The sequence below is a fragment of the Pollicipes pollicipes genome, unplaced genomic scaffold, assembly GCF_011947565.3.
Source record: "Pollicipes pollicipes isolate AB1234 unplaced genomic scaffold, Ppol_2.1 Scaffold_2555;HRSCAF=2994_pilon_pilon_pilon, whole genome shotgun sequence".
NCBI classification, from domain to species: Eukaryota; Metazoa; Arthropoda; class Thecostraca; order Pollicipedomorpha; family Pollicipedidae; genus Pollicipes; species Pollicipes pollicipes.
In genome coordinates this window covers 2225329-2248597 of record NW_023596136.1, presented here as the reverse complement: position 1 = coordinate 2248597, position 23269 = coordinate 2225329, and the positions used below count along the sequence as shown (strand labels likewise).

The window sequence follows — 23269 nt, the reverse complement described above, 5'->3', positions numbered from 1 at the left end:
CGCACCGCGAGTCCTACCAGTCAGAACCCAGTGATTGGCGTCTCCGGCGCTCCGCCACGCCGCTCGCGTTACAGCCTGAGATTTGCCTGGTGGGACTCGTCGGCTTTATTTGTGCCGTCTCTCATACCTATCACTCTAGTGCCTGCACGTCAGAGGCAATTATTTCATCTCGGAACCTCTATCTTGAACCGGGATGCGCCCCAGCGTCACAGAACGCTCAACGAGAGGTTGGTGCTGTCCGGTCAGAAGACGTCTGGGCGCGATTGATCAGGTGATCTAGCTCAGCTGGCGGCTGATGTGTGAGCTGTGTTGTGCTCTCCAGGACCGACGTTTGGACAGCCGGCGTTTAATCTCCCCGCGCGCGCGCATGCTGACAAGCAGGGTTGTCAGCCTGTTCTCGATCGGTTCGCGAATAACCCCAGCCATGACTCGCCCTGCGCACGATTTAAGCTGGGCCCCAAAAGGGCGGCGAACTGGGTGCTTTCCACCACACTGTGCCTTGCACCCGCCATGGTTTCCAACCGCCGCAAGGCCTGCCGTGTCCGCATGAGCGTCCCGTGGAGCAGTGCCCACCGTGCAGTACAGCATTGGGCCTGCTGCGTGCGAGTGAGCGTCCCGTGCAGCAGTGCCCACCGTGCAGTACAGCATTGGGCCTGCTGCGTGCGAGTGAGCGTCCCGTGCAGCAGTGCCCACCGTGCAGTACAGCGCTGGGCCTGCTGCGTGCGAGTGAGCGTCCCGTGCAGCAGTGCCCACCGTGCAGTACAGCGCTGGGTAGGCCGGTGCCCTGAGCTGCGATCACTCTGAGCCTCATGTCGCGGCCCTGCTCTGCCCTGCTTGTGACGCAGCCTCGGCCCGCTTATTGGGCCAGTGATGGGCACACACGCGTAGGCAAGTTTGTGACAAAATATATTCGTACATCACTGGGTGATGTTATGTGCACCTGCCGGTATGTCGTCTGAAATAAATGACACAGCGCTTTGCGTTCGACCTGCCGGGACTCAGCAGGCTTGGTCAGGCAAGGACAGATCAAAGTATGGTTATCTGATCGACAACGAATGAGCAAAGAAGCAAATTGTCAATTTACACCTTTCCGAGCACACTGCAGCGCACGGTAAAAGCTTTGTTGCAAACCAATTTTGTCAAGCGGTTTTGCACATTTGCCCGGGGTGACACCCGCTTGAGGCAACGCAAGCCATGTGATGATTGCAAATCATGAACAGTCATGAAGGTGACTGAGCATGGTTGAGGATTCATTCCTCAGGGAAAACGCCATATAATTTGCTTACCTTGACCGAGCATTCCAAAACCCCTTCCCATTCGAATGTAGCTCACACATTCCCAAAATATGAATCAATACAGGCGTCCTACGAACATGAATGCTTACCCCTTTGACGAATAATTGGGTTCGAAATGGGGAAATATGATGGCGTGCTTTCGGACTGGCGGTTGCTAGAAACGTACTTGTAATTGAGCTGACGCAAGCTATTTCAACTTCTGTCGTAGACAATGGCTATACACGTTCCTTTACCACTTCACCTCAGACTGAGTTAAAGTCATACAACGAGAGGTCAGATGGTAGCCCGCCGTTTTAGGGGCCAATGACGACTGGTTTAGTCCTTTGAGGCGAACCAGTGGCCGTTCGACTCCGGTAAATTTCGATGCTTCGAGGGTGCAAATTAAAACAGCACGATTTTCGGACGACAGAACGGCACTATTCTGCTCAAATGGGTACAATATGGTGCTCTTCATCAGAAGCACTGCAGACTTCGAGCCGATTTCAGATAAAACAAGGACATCATAGATTGCCGTTTAATCCTGGAATGGCCATCGTCCAGTCGGGTGTACCCTACGTGCATGTGGCCTATAATTCCACGCTGATTCCACACTCCAAACCAGGACAGCCGTCGAATTTTTAGACGTCTGCTGATGACCGACTCGCGGCTCGGAAGCTGTAGACTAAACGATTACCAATGTTCGTTTTCATGATTCGCTTCCCATGGTGCGCAGCTGCACCTACAGAAAATAACAACGTAGTTGATGGCGCGGTCTCAAAGTATCACAGACGTACACATTAGAAGTCCGCACACGAACAGGCACATAAGAAGTCAATGCAGGGCTCGGCTCGGATAATTCAGAAGGGCAAGCGAGGCAGTCTGTTCGGCACAACTGGGTGAGTGAATTGAATGCATCTTTGGGCTTGAGCGGTGACCAATGACGGCATTCAACCCCGGTCTCTGAGGGACTTTCACCAGGCGAGCAGCGTGTAAGCGAGGCCGCCGACTCTTATTGGGGTCTGGGCGCCGCAAAGCACCAACAGCATGTCGGCTATTCCTGAAAGCAATGAATGCGTGGAACCCTGGAGACCCCGGGGTCTGTTCTAAATGACAACTTCACAACACTACATTTGGAAGGAAGTGTGAGATTTTGGGAACGGGAGGAGCAGGACATGGCAGGCACATTCTCCTCTGTTGCCTCATCAGCCCTTCGCATTTTCTGTCGGCACGCATTTAGTGTCTGTGCTGTATCTGGTTGTAGTGCATATTACCTCAGCATGAACAATATTTAGTGGCAAATATGTTCGATAGTGTTCATATGCTCAGCGGAAGAGTCACCGAGCTGAAGTCATAGTGTCGTAGCGCTCAACAGGGGTTCGATCATCTCATAAAAACGCAAACAATTGTCCGTGCAATAAGACGACATATCGCTAAAACACAATGTGAACTTGAACAAAACGGAGCAGGACAAAGTCAAAACGTGCCCGGCGCCGGCCATCTTGTGCCAGGGGTCAGGTCTGCTGATTTGGACGAATGTCCTGTACCACACCCTGTGACAACCCGCGGTCAGTGACTGACGTCACCGAGGATCAGGGCCAATCGGAACAGCTCCCGGCCCGGCTTCATGGCGGCTCCTGGAACACACGCGGACATGGGCCCAACTCAGAGGCTTCCCATCTAACACAGTACAAGATGTCATCCTCGGTAAAGCAAGCATCTGCACCTCTTCCGTTCGATTACGTGTCAGTTGCATGTGTGATGAGTGCCGCCACTGAAAGCTCGGCGAACACGAACTCTGGCACCATTTCACAGATAACGGCGCCCTACGTCACAGGTCACGCAACGATAACTGCGCCCTACGTAACGGGTCACGCAACGATAACGGCGCCCTACGTCACAGGTCACGCAGCGATAACGGCGCCCTGCGTCACAGGTCACGCAGCGATAGCGGCGCCCTGCGTCACAGGTCACGCAGCGATATAAAACACCGGCCCCATTTAGGCCGTTGCATATGTACAGAAACACGTTAAGCCTACCTGAGAACTTACACATAGGACGAGGAGCGTCATGGCTGCCGCTTGGAATTCACATTTTGACTCGCGAAAATTCAATACGTTCTGTTCCAAAATACCAAGGAGAATTGCGTTGGCCGTGACTTGTAAATCATGACAAAACCAGTTCCATTCAGTGATATCTACCAGACAGGGAATGCAGGCTGCACCTTAGTTTCACTTTGACTGGACGTGGAAGCGGAGGGGGGCTGGCCGCGACACAGATGGTGCATGCACGTAGTCTTCACTTACCTTTGCCTACAGGTAGGCGGGTATGTTGAGGTACTCTGCGACGAAAACGCGCATGATCCGGTTGAGGTTGTTGACGGTGGGTCGGTGGATGGCGGCGGCGTTATCCGAGTTCTTGTGCCACACAGAAGGGAACGGGTGTGGGATGACGTGCAGAACCTTCACGCCTGGAAAGCCGACGAAATACGACCGATCGTTATCAAACAATCAGCAGGAAACGTGTCACAGCTGTCACTTGTTGCGCGTCAAGCAGAGCTGATGTCGCAGCTAATCGGCGAATGAATGGAGGCCAGACAAGGCCAGGGCCAAAACACGACCGCTGCCCGGCGCGTGGACGAGGCGGGTGCTTTGACACCTCCAGCTTTGTGGGATAGTGAGCGTGCAAAGGCAATGGGCTGTAGGATGCTCGGACAAAAATAAAAGAAGACGCAGAAAGAGTTTAGTTGTTTGTGAGCTATTGCCATCACAACAAGTTGGCGGCTGTGTTCAAATAGCACGCAGCCTGATTACATTGCAGACTGTTTTACCAAGTATGGTCACCAAGATGCGGTTACAAAAGGTCGAGCTCCTGACATGGCTTGCGTGCCCTGATGATCTCTGACCGAAATGCTATGTTCTTTCAATGGAAAATTACTGTGTGTCATAAAATTACTGTGTGAAATTACTAAAAAGCAGTGAGCAATTCCACAGAGCTGCCAGCCCAATGTCGCTAGCTGACCGTGCCGGACGAGCTGCGCCGGTGCGGCAGGGTCTCACCCCGGCGCATGAAGGGGAGGTGGTCATCGCTGATCTGCGGCGCGCCGAACAGGCCCCAGAACCTGCGGTACTTGAAGATGGCCGGCACCGCCTCTAGGTAGCCGCTCTTGCGCAGCTTCTTCTCTACGGCGGCCATGTGCCGAAACTCGCCGTTCGTCTCCGATATGTAGTTTGAGATCGTGGGGTTGGAGGCTCCCAGAAGGTCTAGCAGGACGAACAGGTCCTGTAGAGGCACGCGATGTTTAGATTCGAATGGCGCTATGACGACCTTTTTACGACACCCAGTCATGTGGTCACAGTAACTGGGAAAAATGTCAAGGACAACGACAGTTTTTCGTGCAACATTCCATTCGAGAGCTTATGGCTTTTCATATCGCAACATTCGTCATCAGTGTCACAGCTCACGGAAGACCTGACTTCCAAATTTCGGATTATGGTGAGTGGCTGCCGCCGCAAAAATGCATAGTTTCACGCAACATTCAGTCCATGACCTTGATCTGTGTCATGAAGTTGAAATTCCTTTTATGCCAAGTCATGCAGTACGAATGAATGTATTTGCTGCTATGGCATTCGTACCTTCTAACGTTTGAGAGAGTATCCGTGCGAAGTCCAATGAGGAAGGCATACCGAGCATCCCGAGCCTTGTGTCCTCTAGAGTGAATCTAAAGTTGTGTGTTGCCCGAAGCCAGTTTCTGACCACGACCGATTCAGGCGAGCCATAACAGTAGCATCCGTGCACCGATGCCTTGCCAGCCAGCCCATGGCGCCATTACGGCATGATATGCACCCCAAATGTCTCGTCACCACACTGGTGTGCCGGCTACCCAGTCGGCGTGCAAAACGAGTCCGGTCGGACAAGGCGTGTGTGCAAAACTTTGCAAAAGTGTTGCAGCGCAACGTGAACAGTTAGCACCAAGAAAAGAAAGCGTGTCCCATATTGTCCAACAGGTAATAGATGACACCACATTCTGCCAGTGCTACCTCAACAACAATATTCGATCACCACGTTTACATAAACGCCGATTCTGTTGGTCAGATCCATACGTTTCAGAAGCGAAGCTTAAGTGGAACATAAGGGTGGCGCAAACGAAACGTAAAACGAATCTTTATGTTTAGCAGGCGGTGAATGGAGTCCAGTGCAAACCAGGGCCAGGCCACAATCATAAAACGAGCGCCTTCAGAACGGAGCGTGGCGCTTAAAAGATAACTTGATCTTGCTATCTTGTTGGATATGGACGCAGCGTTTGGCTACATCGTGTCGCACGCGACAGCGGTGCCCTTTTTTGTGTATGCAATTTGCCTTGTGTGCTAGTTCAGTGCGTACTTTGAATGCATTCCGTGCTTTTCGTCATCTTAAAAAACATATTTCAACCGATAATAGATACCTTGAGCCGCTCTTTTCTTGATGCGTGGAGCCACAAGGTGCAGTAGCTCATCGCAAGCTCGGGGCTCACCCGACAGCTTACATGAAATTGTTATGGATTGTTGGTAGCCTCTTGCATGACGGGTGCCTACTCCCCGGACATACCTCTACCGCGGGGATTCCGTCACCAACGTCCGGCTTGTTTGCAGGATCAGGGCTCACACCAGGCACAAGCAACCAAAGAGAATCATCGCCCTCGTATCTTTCGCCTTTCAGAAAGCAACATGACACGATGCGTGTTTATACGCCTGCCCTGCCACACTCGCTCCACACACCACGATGGCGTTCGTTTGCCGTGCGTTAGCAATGGCTACTTTGCGATTCCACCCAGCTCCTGTTTTTGTCTTTTCTGAACGTTTCGTTTACGTTACGCTCCGCTCACATTTCTTAGGGTCTCCGCTCGGCCGTGTAACAGAGCGGGCCGGTTGAGGAGGCTGCCGGCATACAACCGATCAATACAGAAGTGACAGGAGGGCGACCCTCGACGGAGTGTCGCGTTCCCAATTAACGCCGCCGAAGATCGCATGGATTATTGGCTCTAGCACGCGGCAGCCTGACGAGCGACACTTCGCGCAAGCAGAAATAATGGATGGGCCATAACAGCCGGCGACTAAATCCACCGGATGTGACGGCTGTTCATAACCCTGACTGTTGTATCGACCTTCTCCGCGGCGGCGACTGGCAAACAGCGGCTCAGGCTGGGCGGCGCCCAGACAGTTTGAAAGTTCGCTCATCAGCACCCCCGCGACCCGCCCCGGAATAGCTCAACACAAGCAGCTTTCACTAACAGCCCTGCGATCCAGCCATTGGGCTCGCCCGATGCTGTAAGGATAATGATACGCTTTACAGGAAGGGAGGGAAGGCAGTCGATCTCGTGAAACCGGTTGGTCAGAGCAGCGCTCTTGCGTAATGAAGCGCTCCAAGGAGTTCCCGGGAGCATGCGATCGCTACTCTGAGACCGCATATGAGAAATGGCCGTATCAGGAGACAACTTGACAACTGCATTCATAGGATACAGCGTGGTTTCGCAGGGGAAGGTGCCGGAGATATAGCTGGCTAACAACAAAGTTTATGTTGCACAATTCTTCAAAACAAAGCAGTCCACTAGCGCTGACGCTGAAATCGTGCTCAGAATGCCTCGCGCCCAACTCCTCTTCAGACAATGTCGCCTATAGAATGGTACGTTTTTTGCACGAAGTGCAGTAACATGCAGAAAGTTATGGCAAAGTTGCCAAAGTTTGAGCGACTTGGCGTGTCGAATGGCAATGTTCAGTTATGCATGCAGAAAGTTGTGGCATAGTTGCCAGTTTCATTCGGTATCTTTAATTTTGTCGAGAGTTTTTACATTACGTTGCAATAATTGTACAAGTCTTTGACCATAACACTGACAACATAGGAGGCCGTTTCCGCGTGGTGGCACTAGTATAATGCATGGTTTTTGTCCATCACGCCGCGGCCGAACACAAAGCGCAAGCACATGTACTGAAGGCGCGAGTGAAACAGTCTGAAAAGCAGGACGAAGTCCGAGCCAGCACTGTTTGCTTGCTTCTTTGCATGTCTGTAACAATGTACTGTATTCTATTTTTGTGTTGCATTTTACCATTGCACCAATGTGTTGTAAAATACGAATATTTCAGGTGGACGCTGGTCTCAAGGACCATGGCCTCACACTTTTGTAGCTTGCATGGCCCATTCTCTGTCGGTTCAGGCTAGATCCAAAGGTATTTGAGACTAGTCGTGAAAAGTCGAGGTTGCATGTTCGTCGCCCAATTGGCATCACTTTCCGTTGAACAGCGTTGTGATCGCTTACTGACTTGTACATGTCACATTCGCCTGTAATTCATTAGTCCGATGCATGCCCTCATCTGCTCTGGCTGCCAAGATATGAAACCAACCCTTAAAAACGTCCAAAAGCGGATCTATGTCTGGTCCTGGAGGGCACGTGAACTTCTGCACAGTGCTCACACACCCAGCCAAGCTGTTGCCATGACGACCGTCCATCCCCTCCCTCCTTGAAAGGAGCTGGGCCTGCGCCGCCACACACCCTGTGCTGAGAAGTGAGCACGGCTTCAGCAATCGTCGTGCAGCTTTATCCGACCGAGACGATGCTGTGTATTCCATATGAACCGAAAGGAGAAGGCTACCTTTTGCGTATGCCGCGACGCTATAGAAAATTTGCGCCTGCTCATACAAGCTGCACACATGCACCTTAAAAACAGCACAGTCCATCACTGCGGTCCTTGTTACAAAATGCGGTGGCTCTACACACCTCTACCAATCAGTAGTTGCACAGATAAAGGCCTCTAGAAAACGCGACGGACTAACCCCGGAAAGACCAAAGACTCTGTTGAGACACTCACAAGACAGTCTTGCAAAACACTAGGTTAAATTATCTCTAAGATACCAAAATTGTACTAAAAAGAGCCCGGCCTGCTGCACGGCTTGTGCGAAAGCTGAGCTGACAGCGGGCCGCAGCTGACAGCGGGCCACAGCTGAGCTGACAGCGGGCCGGGGCTGAGCTGACAGCGAGCCGCAGCTGGGCTGACAGCGAGCCGCAGCTGATAGCGGGCCGCAGCTGAGCTGACAGTGGGCCGCAGCTGACAGCAGGCCGGAGCTGAGCTGACAGCGGGCCGCAGCTGACAGCGGGCCGCAGCTGAGCTGACAGCAAGTCGCAGCTGATAGCGGGCCGCAGCTGAGCTGACAGCGGGCCGCAGCTGACAGCGGGCCGGAGCTGAGCTGACAGCGAGCCGCGGCTGATAGCGGGCGGCAGCTGAGATGACAGCCGGCTCGCGGCTGGGCTATACTTACGATGCGGTCCAGCTCCGAGACGGCTGACTGGCCGTTCCTCAGCTGGAACACGGAGCGTTGCATGTCGCGCGCCAGCGCGCGGGAGCCGTAGATGGAGTCACGGTCGGACCAGCGCACGAACGCCTCCTCTCCGTCCAGGAACATGAGCTGCACCGTCAGGTCCGAGCGGCCCTGCGGTTCGGCCGGGGGTCGTCAGCTGTTGGGTCGTGCGCGGCCGCCACTCCCCAGCGGGGGGGGGGGGGGGGGGGGAGGTACGGCTGCGCGGTCAGGTGCGGGGCAGCAGGGCCCGACCTAGCGTCGGGTCCTGTGAGCAATCTAAATCCGTTGGGTAGGTTCAAACCTTGACGCCCGCGCGAATGAGGTGCATGACCTCACGCACAGCAAAGGGGATGACGGGCTTATCATATTTCCTTACGTCACGGTTCAGAAGCAGCTGAATTAGGTCAGTGGCGACAGACACTCTGAGGAGATGGACGAGGGACCTAAACACGACTTTTTACACTTTTTTTCGCTGCGATGCAGCACGGTTAGGACAAATGAGTTCTAGCAACAGTGGAGACTGGTATATCTCCCAGACGCCACCTTTCGGTGGCCTCTGAATGCAACAGTAAAACGTAAGCACAGGACGTCGTTTGGTCTAGTATCTAGCACCCACAACTCACAATTTGTTTCCATTCTGCTAGGTAGACGTTAGCCCCTCTTTCGTTTTCGTACCACATTTCCTTCATGTTTTTCGCTCCAACATGATGTGGCACGGAGATAAGAGATATCACGAGACACTGCATAATTTCCAACATGAGGTCATCGAGCGCAGTGCGAATTTCCCAACCACCGTCTATGAGTAGGTCTATATTCCCGGAGCATTCGGTTACCGGAATTCGGTTATCACCCTTTAAGAGATCTGAACTGCCAAGAAGTTTTGTTTTTCCTTCAACGACCAGACAGTGCCTTCTCGGTAGCCCAAACCTCAGGGAAGATGCTAAATGCCACACAAAACCTGTCTTATCGAGTTATTTTGCCTGTCTTTAAGCCTACTTTATTGGGGCCTCGATGGGCATGACTACTACGCTGTTCAACTGCAGGACCATTCGTGAAAGGGTACAACAATTAGGAACGGGCGTCGCCGTTTGCCGAAACAGAGTGCTGTAAGTCCGATAAGACAAACACATTTGAGGTGTGTTGGGTCTTCTGGTTTTCGGCTGCCCCCTCCCCCCCCCCCCCTCCAACGCCCTCATCACATGTACACAAAAGGTCGTCCCAGCACGCAATACCCATCGAGTTTACGCGCAACTTTTGCTAACAGTGGGCGAACCACTGCCAACCCGCGTCACTGTCCTTTGCATTCCACTGGAGGAAAGTCGCTACCAGCATCCGATCGTGTTTAGCAGACAATTTATCGTGCGCGCAAGAAAATAGGGTTAGGAAACCTATCCCGCATGACGGTGGGTAAGCAAGCCTATCGCGTAGGGTTAGCAAAAGGCTTTCGTATAACAGCAGCCCGCCGCGCTGACGGCATGCAGATCGCCGTCACTGGAGCACGAATGGGCCTCAGATCTGCATCAATCTTTGGAGACGGCTCTGGTCACACGGTTTGTCCAGCGTGGCATGACGGCTGACGCCGGTACGACGGAACGTTACTTTGCAGAAACAGGCGGCAACGCAGCCTGATCCGGGGGACAACCACCGTCCTGCCTTTGGACAAAGGCCGCTCCGGGTTCGGCCACTCGCCCCAGCAATACAGACGTACAGAAAATAGATAAACGTCAATAGACAAACGCCAATACGTCAAGGACGCCTCAACGTAAAGGGTAGTGTAAAGGGTGTCTCAACGTCCCACTACTTGATAAGATTGCTGCACAATCCACTCTCTGAGTTGGATTAGCCAGACAAGCTCTTCTGGCCTCATTTCTCCAGGGCCGAGAGTAGGGAGCAAAGATGCCAGATGGAACGGTTAGTGGTTGGAAATCGATAACTTGCGGCACTCCGCAGGGTATCCTGGTTGGACCGGCTGTATTTTTAGCTATGGTCAACGGTGCTGCTTCGGAGACACAACATCGTCTGAAATATGTAGATGATATATCAATATATAAAGCATGTGAAACTGACGGAATACATGAGCACAGTCAACTGCAAGACAAAACTGACAAATGTGGATGGGCAGCTGCAAATAAGATGGTATTTAATACTGAGAAGTGTCAGATAGTGCACGTTTTTACTGCTAAGAAACCCCTGATACTCTCGGGCATCGCAACAAGTGGGACCAGCTTACCAATTGTTAGCAGTACTACGCTTATAGGAGTAACATTATCCAGCGATATGACGTGACAGGCACATGTTGATGAAATTGTTAAGAGAGGTTCGGAGGCTTTATATATGCCTAACGTTATGAAGAAATTCAGTCCGCCACAAGATCAAGTGGTACAAATTTACATCACATAAGTTCGACCATTGCTCGAACATTCTGCGACTGTTTTTCATCCCGAGCTCACCGGCCCTCAAGCCCAACAAATTGAGCGAGTACAGAAGCGGGCTCTCAAAATCCTTGCCGAGCATGACAAGAGTTATCAACGGCTTCTACAGATTCTGAAAAAGGAATCACTTGCAGACAGGAGGGAGACGCTGTGCTTACGGTTTGGACAGCAAACCCTGGGATCTCCAGGGCATAGAGACATGCTCCCACCAACAAGAGAGGCGATCTCGGGAAAGAACACTCCATATGGTGACACGTTGCAGACATTTTGCTGCGGCGCAAGGTGCGAAAATCAAGCGTGCCATGTATGACAACTCCCATAAACATGAATATCATTGCATCTAGTTGAGGGCAAGCCCTCCGCCACACTCGGCACTGCATTTGTAAAGACGTTCAGTGAATGTTACTCTCTCTCTCTCTTTCTCTCTCTCTCTCTCTCTCTCTCTCTCTCTCTCTCTCTCTCTCTCTCTCTCTCTCTCTCTCTCTCTCTCTCTCTCTCTCTCTCCTCTCTCTCTCTCTCTCTCTCTCTCTCTCTCTCTCTCTCTCTCTCTCTCTCTCTCTCTCTCTCTCCCTCTCTCTCTCTCTCTCTCTCTCTCTCTCTCTCTCTCTCTCTCTCTCTCTCTCTCTCTCTCTCTCTCTCCCCAATGCCAAACGCGGCCGCGCATGACAGTGTTCTGCCGAGCATCATCTCGACGCGCTTATGTTTTCCCGGTTTTTTTTTTACCGCGCTCAGGACTATGGGTGCGTAAACCGCACAGATGTTGCCGGATCGCAGAAAGTGGGGAACTTTGCAGCTGGGGTAACCTCCTGAGACGTCAGTTTCACCACGTGGTGAATGTTCTATAGCAGTTAGACTAATTTGGTATAGTGCGGCAAAAGTTTGACGCCTTCGATGTTGGCCTTTTACACCAAACCTGATACCTCGTGTTGAGAGGTCACTAACAGCCATGAAACCACTGAGCGCATCACACGCCAGCTTAATCATTTATCTCTTTCTCGCCCCAACAACAACCACGGAAAGGCGATATATGTCCACCGGCTGCAAATATCTAACAGCATGTCATCAGCAACGACGTAGCGCGTGTGCCTGCTCTACATTCAAGAACCGTTTGCAATGCATGTTTCAAAGTATGTGGCATGCTTAACTGTCGTATTGTTTCTTCGTGTAGTGGTTATGATTGTCGCTTTGTGATTGTCGATGTGCCTATTGACGAAGGGTAAAACTAATTTAATTCACATTAAATGATCTAGTAAAGTTCAGTGCAAAAGTATACATGTCATAGCACCGCCGCAAAAATCTTGGCCCTAGTCACGCCACATTTTTCTGAGTCTCGTTCACTACACCCCTTGCAAACGCGCCCGCCACCACCCGCCGAACCTCCGTCGTCCCCGACCCGCCCTGCTCTGGGTGGAGAGCCCGTGCGCTCAGCGGCTGGTGCGACGCCGCTCTCAGCCCAGCCGTTTCCGGATATACCGGCGTTCCCGCGTGCCGGCCGGCGCACAAATGAGTTCCGCCTTGCCGCCATAATCCCCGACAAAACATGTCCCAGGGTGCCGCCGCCGGCGACGGGGAGGGGTCTGGTGTGACGTCACGGCGGGTGCCGGCCGGAAGTCCACCGACGGGAGGAGAAACAGGGGCTCTCACCGGCGTGGGTGGGCGGCGGCAGCGTGGGCGGGGGACAGGTGGGCGCCGTCGCCACGCGGATGGCGGGCTAATGCCGGCACAAACACGAGATATGGACTGTTATAGAACCGAGTGCGGGGGTGTCAGGATGTGGGCGCTTTCGGCGAACGGTGCTTGGCTCAGATGCGGATCATCATTTTTGGTGAATAAGGCGTTCATTGGCTTGGTATCGCAGTTGAACGTTCGTATATCATAAGAGTTTGCATTTCACATTCAGACATAAAATAACGGCAAGCAGGCAAAACTAGCGTACAACTAAATCAAGCCATCTCCTTTTGACATAACGCCGGGTGTACTCCTTCCTAAACACACCAAGGCACATACTGTATAACAAACGTAATGACCATAAAAATGAATCACATCTAATTTTGCCGCTAATGCGAGATGAGTGATGCATCAGTGACACTAACCGCGCCGGATTTACCAACGCCTGTCCAGCGAGCGAATGCCTTACTAATTGGACTGACACGCGTTGCATTGCCTCCTCTCATTTTTCGCCCGTCTGAGGACGTATGAGTGAGTGCCTCTTTTCAGGCAGTAACGAGCGGAGCAAACGGGTCAGATTTAGCTGGACCAATGCGGCATTTTCCGTAAGCCTCTCCGTCACGTTACCGTTTTGTCACGTTCTCGGCACCTTGTGCCGAGAGGGAACGACCCCATAAAGGGAAGAATAAAGCCGCGAGGAGCACAAACGGCTGGCTTGTCTGGTTGCGATTTAGGGTTGATGCAGGACATATACATCAGACAAACAGACTACCCATAAGACAGATCTATACATTAGATGTTAATTTTCATTGTTTCTCATTTTACAGAACATGCTCGCTGCGCCCCGCTGTGTCGCTAACGCTGTGCTCTTGCCAAGATCATGTCCACGCTTGTCGTTGCAAATGAGAACGAGCTCATTCTCAGGATAAAGAATGACTCATCATATTCACGTGATTCTTAATATGTCTGGTTTCATCGCTGAGCCACTGTCAACAACGCCACCCTCTCTGTTGAGAGGGGGTCTACCCAGCACCGGAGATACGTCAGCAGACGGACAGACGGATGTCCGAGGGGCATGACCCCGCCAACGTGTCAGGTTTCATCGCTTAGCCAATGTCAACAACGCCACCCTCTCTGTTGCGAGGGGGTCTACCCAGAGCCGGAAATACGTCAGCAGATGGACAGACGGATGTCCGATGGGCATGACCCCGCCAATATGTCTGGTTCCATCGCTGAGCCACTGTCAACAAGGCCACCCTCTCTGTTGCGAGGGGTATACCCAGAATCGGAAATATGTCAGTAGGCGGACAGACGGATGCCCGATGGGCATGGTAGACCCCACCAATGGGTTCACGAGCCGTAAAGGTCATCAGAAGTAGCACATAAACCGACCCGTGAGCGGGCACAGCTTCCGTGGCGCCCCAGGACGTCTGGTCTGGAACCTGTCCCATGCAAACTTGGTATGGCATTTCGGCGAGTTTGTCTGGAGAGCGTCTAGCTAGGCACCACCAACGGCACGTTAAGGGACCTGGTACTGCTATCTTTAAAGCTGAAACTGGTCTGGCTATTTTGCTGACAATGGTGTTGCGGGAGTGTCGCAAGAATGACAAGATGACGTGACAAGACAATGCATGACATCATGATTAAAGGAAATAACGTACTTTGAACCATGTTCTTATTTTCGCAATTTGTCAAGTATTGCTTTTAAACAAAGGCGACATGTCATTGTGAACAAAATGTGCCGCATGGTTGCTACGAAGGCGCATTAATAACTCTCGGTAGATGTTGTATTTACTTATAGGATTTCACACATCATGCTGCACTTCTTTGTTTACATTTAGCGTCAGTTACGGAATTCCAGTAAAGCAGTGGTTAAGCCCCACGCACGTAGGAAATAAATGTATGTGGTTCGATTTCATTCAGTGTCCGTGCTTCTTGGCAGGGTGATAGGCAGGGGACTCGATATATCCCCAGCATCTGAGTGCATCGTGAAACCCCAATTGCGCCAGGGACGACGTAGCGTAATCAAACTGTGCTAATTACTTGATGCGTGCACTTTGTTGGCCTGCAGTCTTGATTACTTTGGTTTACTTAACGTGAGCTGCAATCATAGAAGACATTGAGCCCAGCAGGTGCATCTCAGGGAGCATTTTCTTTCTTCTCCAACCATTTAGCTTCTTTAACATGTATCTTGCCCATATAAACATATAGAAACATATCTTAGCGCAACTCTGCCGTCAGGCGAGCTCTATATACGCCGAAAGCTGTGTTTGATGAGTCGTGGGTCGGGCGAAAGGGCCCGCTCCCATCTTGGTTCGCGCTGATCCCAGTGTCACCCAATACGACGTGGAAGTCCCCCTGTCCACTCAACGACTGTATGGGTCATGGAGTTCCATGGTCCACCCGCACCACGTGGCATGAAGATCACACTCAACCATAGAGCACAGCGACCGAACCTTAACACCCGCCCATGATTTTGGCTTTGGTTTAGATTGAAACACTTTCGGCCCGTCATGACCATTTCAGGGCTATTGGATGGAGGGAGGTGGATGACGGTGGGGCACAATTACATGCACCTGGCGGTCCTCTGTCGGGTCTTAGCCCACACCGACACCCCTGTGCCGGGAATGTGCTCGGCGCTCGGACGGGGGAGGGGAGGGGGTACCAGGAGGCATCAACCCACTCATGACTGGTGCATGTAGCTCGTCTCGGGTGAACAGCGCTTGGCGAGGATGCAGGACGAAGTGAGAATGAGGAATCAATTGATCGATTGACCGCGTTTTTTTTGGGGGGGGGGGCGTACCAGCTACAAACGATGCTTCACGCCGGTGGGAGAATGAGGAAAGAAGAGCAGACGATCTTCCTGTGCAGAACGCCACGGCGTGCCGCCTCCCGCCCGCGGGTCAGGCCGTTGAGGTTGGAGGCCCCTCCCCCTCCCCCTCCCCCTCGCCCTCCCCCGGCGCCCGGTGCGGCGCGGAGATCCCAATGTCCGCCCACGCGCCCGTCACCAATAGCGTCTGCGCCTGGCGCCAATCTAGCCCGCTGCCGCCCGGACGAAATAATTGAGCCTCGGCGCTATTTGGGGTGGGAGACGAATGGCCGCAGGCGCCGTCGGGTCACGTGATGGAACCATCGGCGGGAGCCGCGCGGGCGGCATGCCCCGAGCTGTCCCCAGCCGAGCGGCGAGTCGCCCGCCACCGTCATATTAAGCTGCACCAGCTGCCGGTGATGGTCCGGAAAACGGCGAGTGGGAGGTGAACGAGAGCGGGAGCGGGGAGGGGAGGGGAGGGGAGGGGGAGGGGGAGGGGAGGGGAGGGGAGAAGGGTGGCGCTGCCTCGCGAGGTCATGGGCTGCATTCAAAGACAACGCAAACTCAGCGAGAAGAGCCTTTCACGATAGATCAGAATGGGATTATGTTAAACAATCTTTCCACGCCCAGGTTTGCTCAAAACGAACACACGTAATTGAGGCTAGCTTTAGGTGGGTTCAGTGGCGTTACCGAGGGGAGGATTTTGTGGTCCTGCCGCCCCTCCCTGGAGGTGGCGGGGCCTCCTGGGACCGGAGGTGTCCGAGCCTTTTGGCGATTGAGAATAACTAAAAGTTTGAATCTTAATGTCTAAAACGGACCTCCGAGGCATCGAAATATATTCCACTCGTAAAACGGTTCGAATAAAATCAGAGCCCCTTTAGCGGCAAAGATGGGCCTCTTGGTTGACAGGGGTCTAAGCCCCGAATTGGCTTCCTTCTGGGTGAAATTCTGGCTACGCTTCTGTGTGGAAAGTGCATGCAGTAAAGACTGCTGACCTTCAAGGGATCCAGGTAATCTTTCGTCATCAACGTGGCCAGGTAGAGCATCATGGCGCACGGCACCGCAGAGTCGGTGGCGGCTGGAACAGAACAGACAGAACTGTCAACTCCATGGAGGGCGCGTCAGTACACGTCAGCGGCAGCGAAAAGCTAGACAGTTGTTTCTTGCCCTCTGTGTCTTGAAGATACACCATGCAATATATGTGTCAATAGCAAATAGATCGAAGCCAATAGGCTCTCTCAACTCCACGTGACAAGATCCCCCGACAAAACTTCTGCGACTCTGCTATGTTTTCCTCTGCCATCACACCGAATCATGTAAGAACATAGCGTGCCTTATGTCTTCTGATATCCGTTATTCAAGTGTTGCAGCTCATCACATTCATAATCGATCAGCGTGCAAATCCACGGGTAAAATTCCATTATGTCATTTAGCGCGCCATATTCAAGATCCACCACTTCACGGAATCAAGGCATGGCTGCGTCCTACCGCGTTCAGAAATATGTTTCTATGACAGGCCGCGGCCGGACGCCACTCGTTCTATGACAGGCCGCGGCCGGACACCACTCGTTCTATGACAGCCGCGGCCGGACGCCATTCGTTCGATGACAGCCGCGGCCGGGCGCCACTCGTTCTGACAGACCGCGGCCGGACGCCACTCGTTCTATGACAGGCCGCGGCCGGGCGCCACTCGTTCTGACAGGCCGCGGCCGGATGCCACTCGTTCTATGACAGCCGCGGCCGGAGGCCACTCGTTCTATGACAGCCGCGGCCGGACGCCACTCGTTCTATGACAGCCGCGGCCGGACGCCACTCGTTCTATGACGGCCGCGGCCGGACGCCACTCGTTCTATGACAGCCGCGGCCGGACGCCACTCGTTATATGACAGCCGCGGCCGGATGCCATTGGAAGCTGCATGGCTGGTGTCCACTGCGCCATGTCATCGTCATTATCCAGAGCTGTTTTCACCTCCGACCCATCCTTTGAGGGCTCGGAAACAGGCCCGAATGATACAGCATTTCGGGTGACCCAGGGCAACTTCTGGTGTCCTGATGTGTGATAAATGGTCCCGAGCGTTCATTTCGGGGGTTCGCCTGACAGCTTCCAAAGGTCGTGCTCCCCTCATTAAGTCAGGGAATAATGAGACTAATCACGTGCGGACGCGCTTGAGAGAAGAGACAAGCGTCAAAGATGGAGAGTCACGACGTGGGGTCAGTCACGGGCTGAGACGTCACAAGACAGTGCGCGTCTCGGTGCGTTTCAGCGGCGCTGCTGGAGTGCTCTGAGTCCGGCTCAAAGCCGAGCGTCCGAAGGAACGCACCCGCTGAAGCAGGCACACTGGACAATGCTTTGCAATGGAATGACAATGCTTTGCAATGGAATGACAATGCGATGCAATACCTTCCACGGCCATTGCAGCACGACGTTCGGGTGAAACATCGCACCTCACTGGCGACGGGCTCAAACGTTCAAGCTCAAGCACTCAGTCTCATCATGTCGCTGCAAGGATGGTTTCGTCGAGCAAGCTGTCGTTGGGCTGCCTTGAGCCATTGAGGGACAGCATACGACAAAAGCATTTCTTGCTAAGCCGGACCTTTTTACGTAATTTTGAGGAAGGGATGTCCCAACGACATGCATTCCCAAATATGTGTACACAAATTTCGATTTCTCCTCACATTCAGTCATTCACACACTTGTTCTCAGACCAAAAAACATCTCAAACATGCTGCGAATAAGCTGCGATACATGATGGCGCTCTAGCAGTGCCAAAATGAAATGCGAGTAAAGGTGAATATCTGGCCGAGGGGGGGGGGGAGGGAGTAGAAAGGAGGGGAATTAAGCTGAACGCGACTTTTTTCCACGCACTTCACTGCTAACAAAAAGCCTATTGCGTCAATTTTCCATCGAAATTGGATGATGAACGGGCTCTCCTTGCCTATGTTCCTGTTCCGACAGGTTAACTTCATATATCCTTATATTTCTTGTAAGTATTCCTTTAAAGCCCCACACAGTGTTATTCTGCCTGCGCCTGTGCGTCGTGTTACGTCTTATGCGCGGGTGATATGCAGTGGGGCAATCGAGGCAGAATCCGTCATTGCGTCCTTTTCGCATTTCAAAGAGATTCTGTCTGCAGGCATTAAGGACATCTAGCTCCTTTGAGCCCTTTGAAACAAAAAATGTATCATGTATTTAGATCTCTCTGGACCGAGACAAACATGAGAGATTCGCTAAAGGAACGCTTCAAGTGCTGCTCGTACTCCACCGGTCGGATTCCCCGACCGGATGTGCAAAAAATCCGTGCTGTCATCGAACACGGCAATCGCAGAGGTGCTAGCACCGCACTTAAGCTCGCTCTTCATTCCACATGTCACGCCCATCTCTGGCCTGCGTCAGATGAGATGGAATCCCTTGCCTGCGCCAAATGAGATCGGACCCCTTACCTGTTTTTAAGCCTATATCATGTGACCGACGGACGGCCGCGAGTATTGGCACCAGCTGTTTGCGTTGGGGGCGTTCCACCGAAACGGCGCGCCGAGCCCACCGCACCGCGCCGCGCGCGGTCGATAACGCGCCGGAAGCACAAGGCGAGCGCGGCACAGAGCAAATGCCTAACAGATTGCCTGCGGGTGGCTTCGTTCGGGTGGTCTGAGATTGCGAGGAAGAGGGGGGTGGGGTGGGGGTGGGGGGACTGACCTGAGGTGTCAGCTGGGCTGATGTGATTTGATGGGAGCGTGGTGCACCTGATACGGCGCGCAGTGATGCTTAGCTGTGACTGACTGTCCTACTGACTGTCTGAACTGTGTGACTGACTTTTCGAGCTGTGTGGCTGACTGTCTGGGCTGTGTGACAGTCTGGACGGTGAGATTGCCTGTCTGAACTGTGTGAATAACTGTCTGGGACTGAGTGACTGACTGTCTGGGACCGAATGACTGCGTTATATTTATTCAAATGTGCTTACGGTTAACACTTTCGTCTTCACTTGCTATTGAGGATGAATATTATCGAGAAAGAACTCACGACTTGATCTTCACGTGGAGGGAGAAAAAAAACTAATCCAGCGGCAGGATATCACATTTTTAAATCGTTTGTGGTGGCTGAGCCGAAAGGATGACCTAACCTGTCCCCAAAATATGATTCTCCCCGGATTTTGGCCACTTCAAATTTGAGTCCGCGACGCTCAAGCAAAATTAGGTTCGTTGAAATAGTTGGTAGATTCCAAAGTTGTTTTGCTACAGAGAAACGAGTTCCCATTTTAAGGCGATATGAAGCTAACTTTTTTGCAAAAAGCTCAGCACAGGGTGTTCTTCACAAAACAAAATGACATTCCAGTATATCTTAGTAAGGGACTACTGACGACTACCGCTTTCGCTGATCACGCTGTACCACTCAGCTGCCAGTCAAACAACTATCACATCCGCGATTGTGTGACAAATACCACTGTTGGGAAATCAATGACAACCTTAAATTACTCCATATACTCCATTTTTCCCGTTTCTAGATTGCAGCAAGTTTGCAAACGCGTCCGCATCAAAGGCGCTCATATGCGCATTGATATTCACGGGCACATGCGTTGGTCATACGCTATACACGCCGGCAGTCACGGAGTTTTCCACATCTATGCGCGGTTTTAAACCGAAACAGCCGTCTTGAGGAGCTTCCGTCTCTGTTCACAATCCTGCCCTTCTTAAGACGTAAGCCCCTCTAGTTTCTGAGCTACACGTCCTCAACAATGGAGAAAGGTATGTCGGAGGGAATATTTCAAGGCTACCTTGACATTCATAATGTCATAATAACGTCATTCAAATCCTGCCATTCCATAAGTCACGCGGCGGTCAAGGGCAAAAAAATAAATTGTCGAGACGTTCCTATTTGGCATTCGTGAGAGCGACTTCCAGATATAGTGGGCGTCCATTGGCTCTCAAGCAATGTTGCGCAAGGTATGATGACGCAATCAAGTCATGATACATAGACGGGCATATTCGCTAAACAGAGAACTGTGCGGTCTAGAGCGGTCTTTTCCATTCAAAAAGCATACCAAACGCTATAAGTGAGCTGGTTTTATCATAAATGATGTTTGCTTTAATATCTTCAAATGTGAAACATTGCCTTTATGTGCCAGCTTCATGAAACATCTCGGTTCTCTGCATTGGGGTGCGGAGAAGCCTATCTTGGCAAGGACCATAGTTGCAGAGAGAAATGCGTGCCTCTACACAATGCTTTCTTGAGAGTCAGTCCAGTAGAAGCAATGCAGCAAAAGGTCGCCGAATTTTCCTAACAAGAACGTTATTAGACTGGTTAGCGCATTTCCCCAAGCCAAACCCACCCGAATCATTTACCCAATCTCACCACCGACATAGCGCCTGTAATTTTTAGCTACACGCGCCTGAGTAGGGGTCACCGTCAGGTCAGGGAATCGTTCAATCTAATGCAACAACGGGGTGTTAGGCGTAGCTCGGCTACCTCTGGTATAGTTTCTTAGGCAACACAACTAAATGAACAAATTACGTTGAGCTAGGGTCAAGTATGAAGGCCAGACCAAGGTCAAAACCAATCTGTTTTATTACTCTAGAACCTGCTGTATGGGGGTAGTTCCTGATGCTCATTTCGAATCTATTGGTAACGGAACCGCGCTATACAGCTTCCATAAGCCTCTTAACGATCAGGGTAGGTTACTGACCAAAAATGATGCATGCATCATTTTCCTGATCGATACCCATGTCTGATTTGCGGCTATGCATAAAATGATAGTTATGGGCGCTATATGACTGACAGCAGTCGATGCGTCCCAAAACCCCTAATCATCATCATCATCATCACTGACCGAAAATGACCCAGGTCACCACTTCGTTTTAGGGACATGCTGCTTAGCATAATCTTGACGCTTATTCAAATGTAAAACTCAAAGCAGTCTCGTATGATTTTGGTCACCGTGACCTGTGAAAGATCAAAAAAGGCTAGCGACCTTAAATGAGCACTAAAGACCCCTTACTTTGCACGAGTATCTAGGTCCTGGGGCACTTTGGACACTAACCTGGAGTTTGACCTTATTTGATGTTGAATGACCTGAAGAGCATGACCTACGAACCCCCAATTTTGACATAAGTGAGTTCGCGTACAGGCTAACACACCCTGTGAACTTTATTTCTCCATCTCGCCTAGTTTCCAAGATCTCAATGGGAGTCAAATCGACCCCCACCCCAACCGAACGAAGGGTATTTAACCGGTCACCCCGGCGTGTCTTAGCTCAAGCATCATTTCTTGTGACGGCACCATTTGATTTGTACCACGCACAATCTCAGCGATTATAATGTACCATCAAAACTAGAGTTGAATTCACCAGCAATCTGCAGTCTCCAAGGACAAGAAATAATCTCGCATGGGCAATTTACGTGACGCCAATTATGGCGCCCCCCCCCCCCCCATCGTACCTTCCTCCCCTGTCACATAACTTATCGATTGCTCCAAATCAGAAACTTTTACTGCTGAAACCATTCCATGTGGTGGTCCTCCAAGCCGCGTCTCTCATCCTCACTATGCCGGTTACAATGCTATTGGGCCAAGTCTCAGAGTTGACCTGGTCCATGTCGGGGCACTTGTCGCTAGACAGGCGCAATTATTACGCTTCTCTCCCTCAACTAGGCAAGACTTGGGTACACACTCATGCAAACATAATTGTGTACATGACAATCAGCACCAACTACCACTTATTGAAAATTACCTCGACGTACACATAATCGCCAAGCATAAGCTCCGCCCCAGCATCGGCATTGAGCAGCTGCCATCGGTGTTTTCACCGCCCCCACGATGACGCGGGTGGGTGGCACCGCGCTAACCTCGCGGCACGCCGCACCTGTGCCCCGCATATCACAATGGTGGCGGACCGGGGCCACTTGCGTCTCTGCTTGGTACACATTCGCGCCAGTTGGAGAAGTCGTCACGAATTGTGCTTTCCGGACCGCATGTCACTCGTGACGATACGGCCGTATGCACATCTGCATGGCGTTAATGGTACGGCTGTATGCACATCTACACGGCGTTAAGGTGAAATGAAATGACACATGATCACCGAAGCGAATCACTACTTCCAGTTTTGTGTTTGCTTTCTTGCATTTGTAGGATGCTCTACCAATTGCAGTAGTGCTAACCCGGTTACGCTTACGCCGAAATTTTGACCGGCATGGGGTAGTGTAGGGGCTTATGAGTAGTCTTAATACACAAGTCCAAATAACTGCGACTTGTACCGGTGTCTGAGACATAATGCTCTGAAATTGTCGTGTACTCTTGCCTATGGCTATTGCAGTCCCACCATCTCGTACACGGCGCGTTCAACAGCGCATTGAATTGCGTAACTGTGTAAGTTGAACGGCGTAGTTTGAGCTTTACGTGAGTCGCCACATATGCAATCAGCTCCTCGCCAGGTGTTCAATTTTTAGGACCTTTAGTAAAGCCCTACGTGTAGTGCAGACCATGCTGCACTAACCACATCACATAAACAGCGGCCGCAACATAAAACATTTCAACTTTAATGGCACTGCAACCACGTGTGTTGATGAACACCCTGACAACAAATACACTGAGTCGTCAAGTCCACCGCTTATTGCGCCACTCTGCTGCAGCCTCCAATGACTATGAATAACCGCGCACGAACAATAGGAAAATGAACATTTTGCCCCTGCTATGAAGCAGACAACTGTTGACAAATCATGTAGGGCTCACCTTGAATGCACCACATCTTTACAAAACCTGCAGAATGTGTCCC

At 51.8% G+C, this 23269-nt stretch overlaps 1 protein-coding gene across 1 annotated transcript in view; it reads right to left on the bottom strand.

The window, feature by feature from the left end:
• Positions 1-890: 890 nt before the first annotated feature.
• LOC119107489 (glutaminyl-peptide cyclotransferase) overlaps positions 891-23269 on the bottom strand; it is a 38598-nt gene continuing 16219 nt past the window's right edge. The window contains exons 5-9 of the mRNA XM_037230943.1: positions 16505-16587; positions 8562-8732; positions 4331-4553; positions 3578-3741; positions 891-2908 (exon numbers count right to left, since the gene is read on the bottom strand). Of these exons, the coding sequence (XP_037086838.1) occupies positions 3584-3741; positions 4331-4553; positions 8562-8732; positions 16505-16587 (635 nt within the window). The 3' untranslated portion in view covers positions 891-2908; positions 3578-3583. The remainder of the gene's footprint in view (positions 2909-3577; positions 3742-4330; positions 4554-8561; positions 8733-16504; positions 16588-23269) is intronic.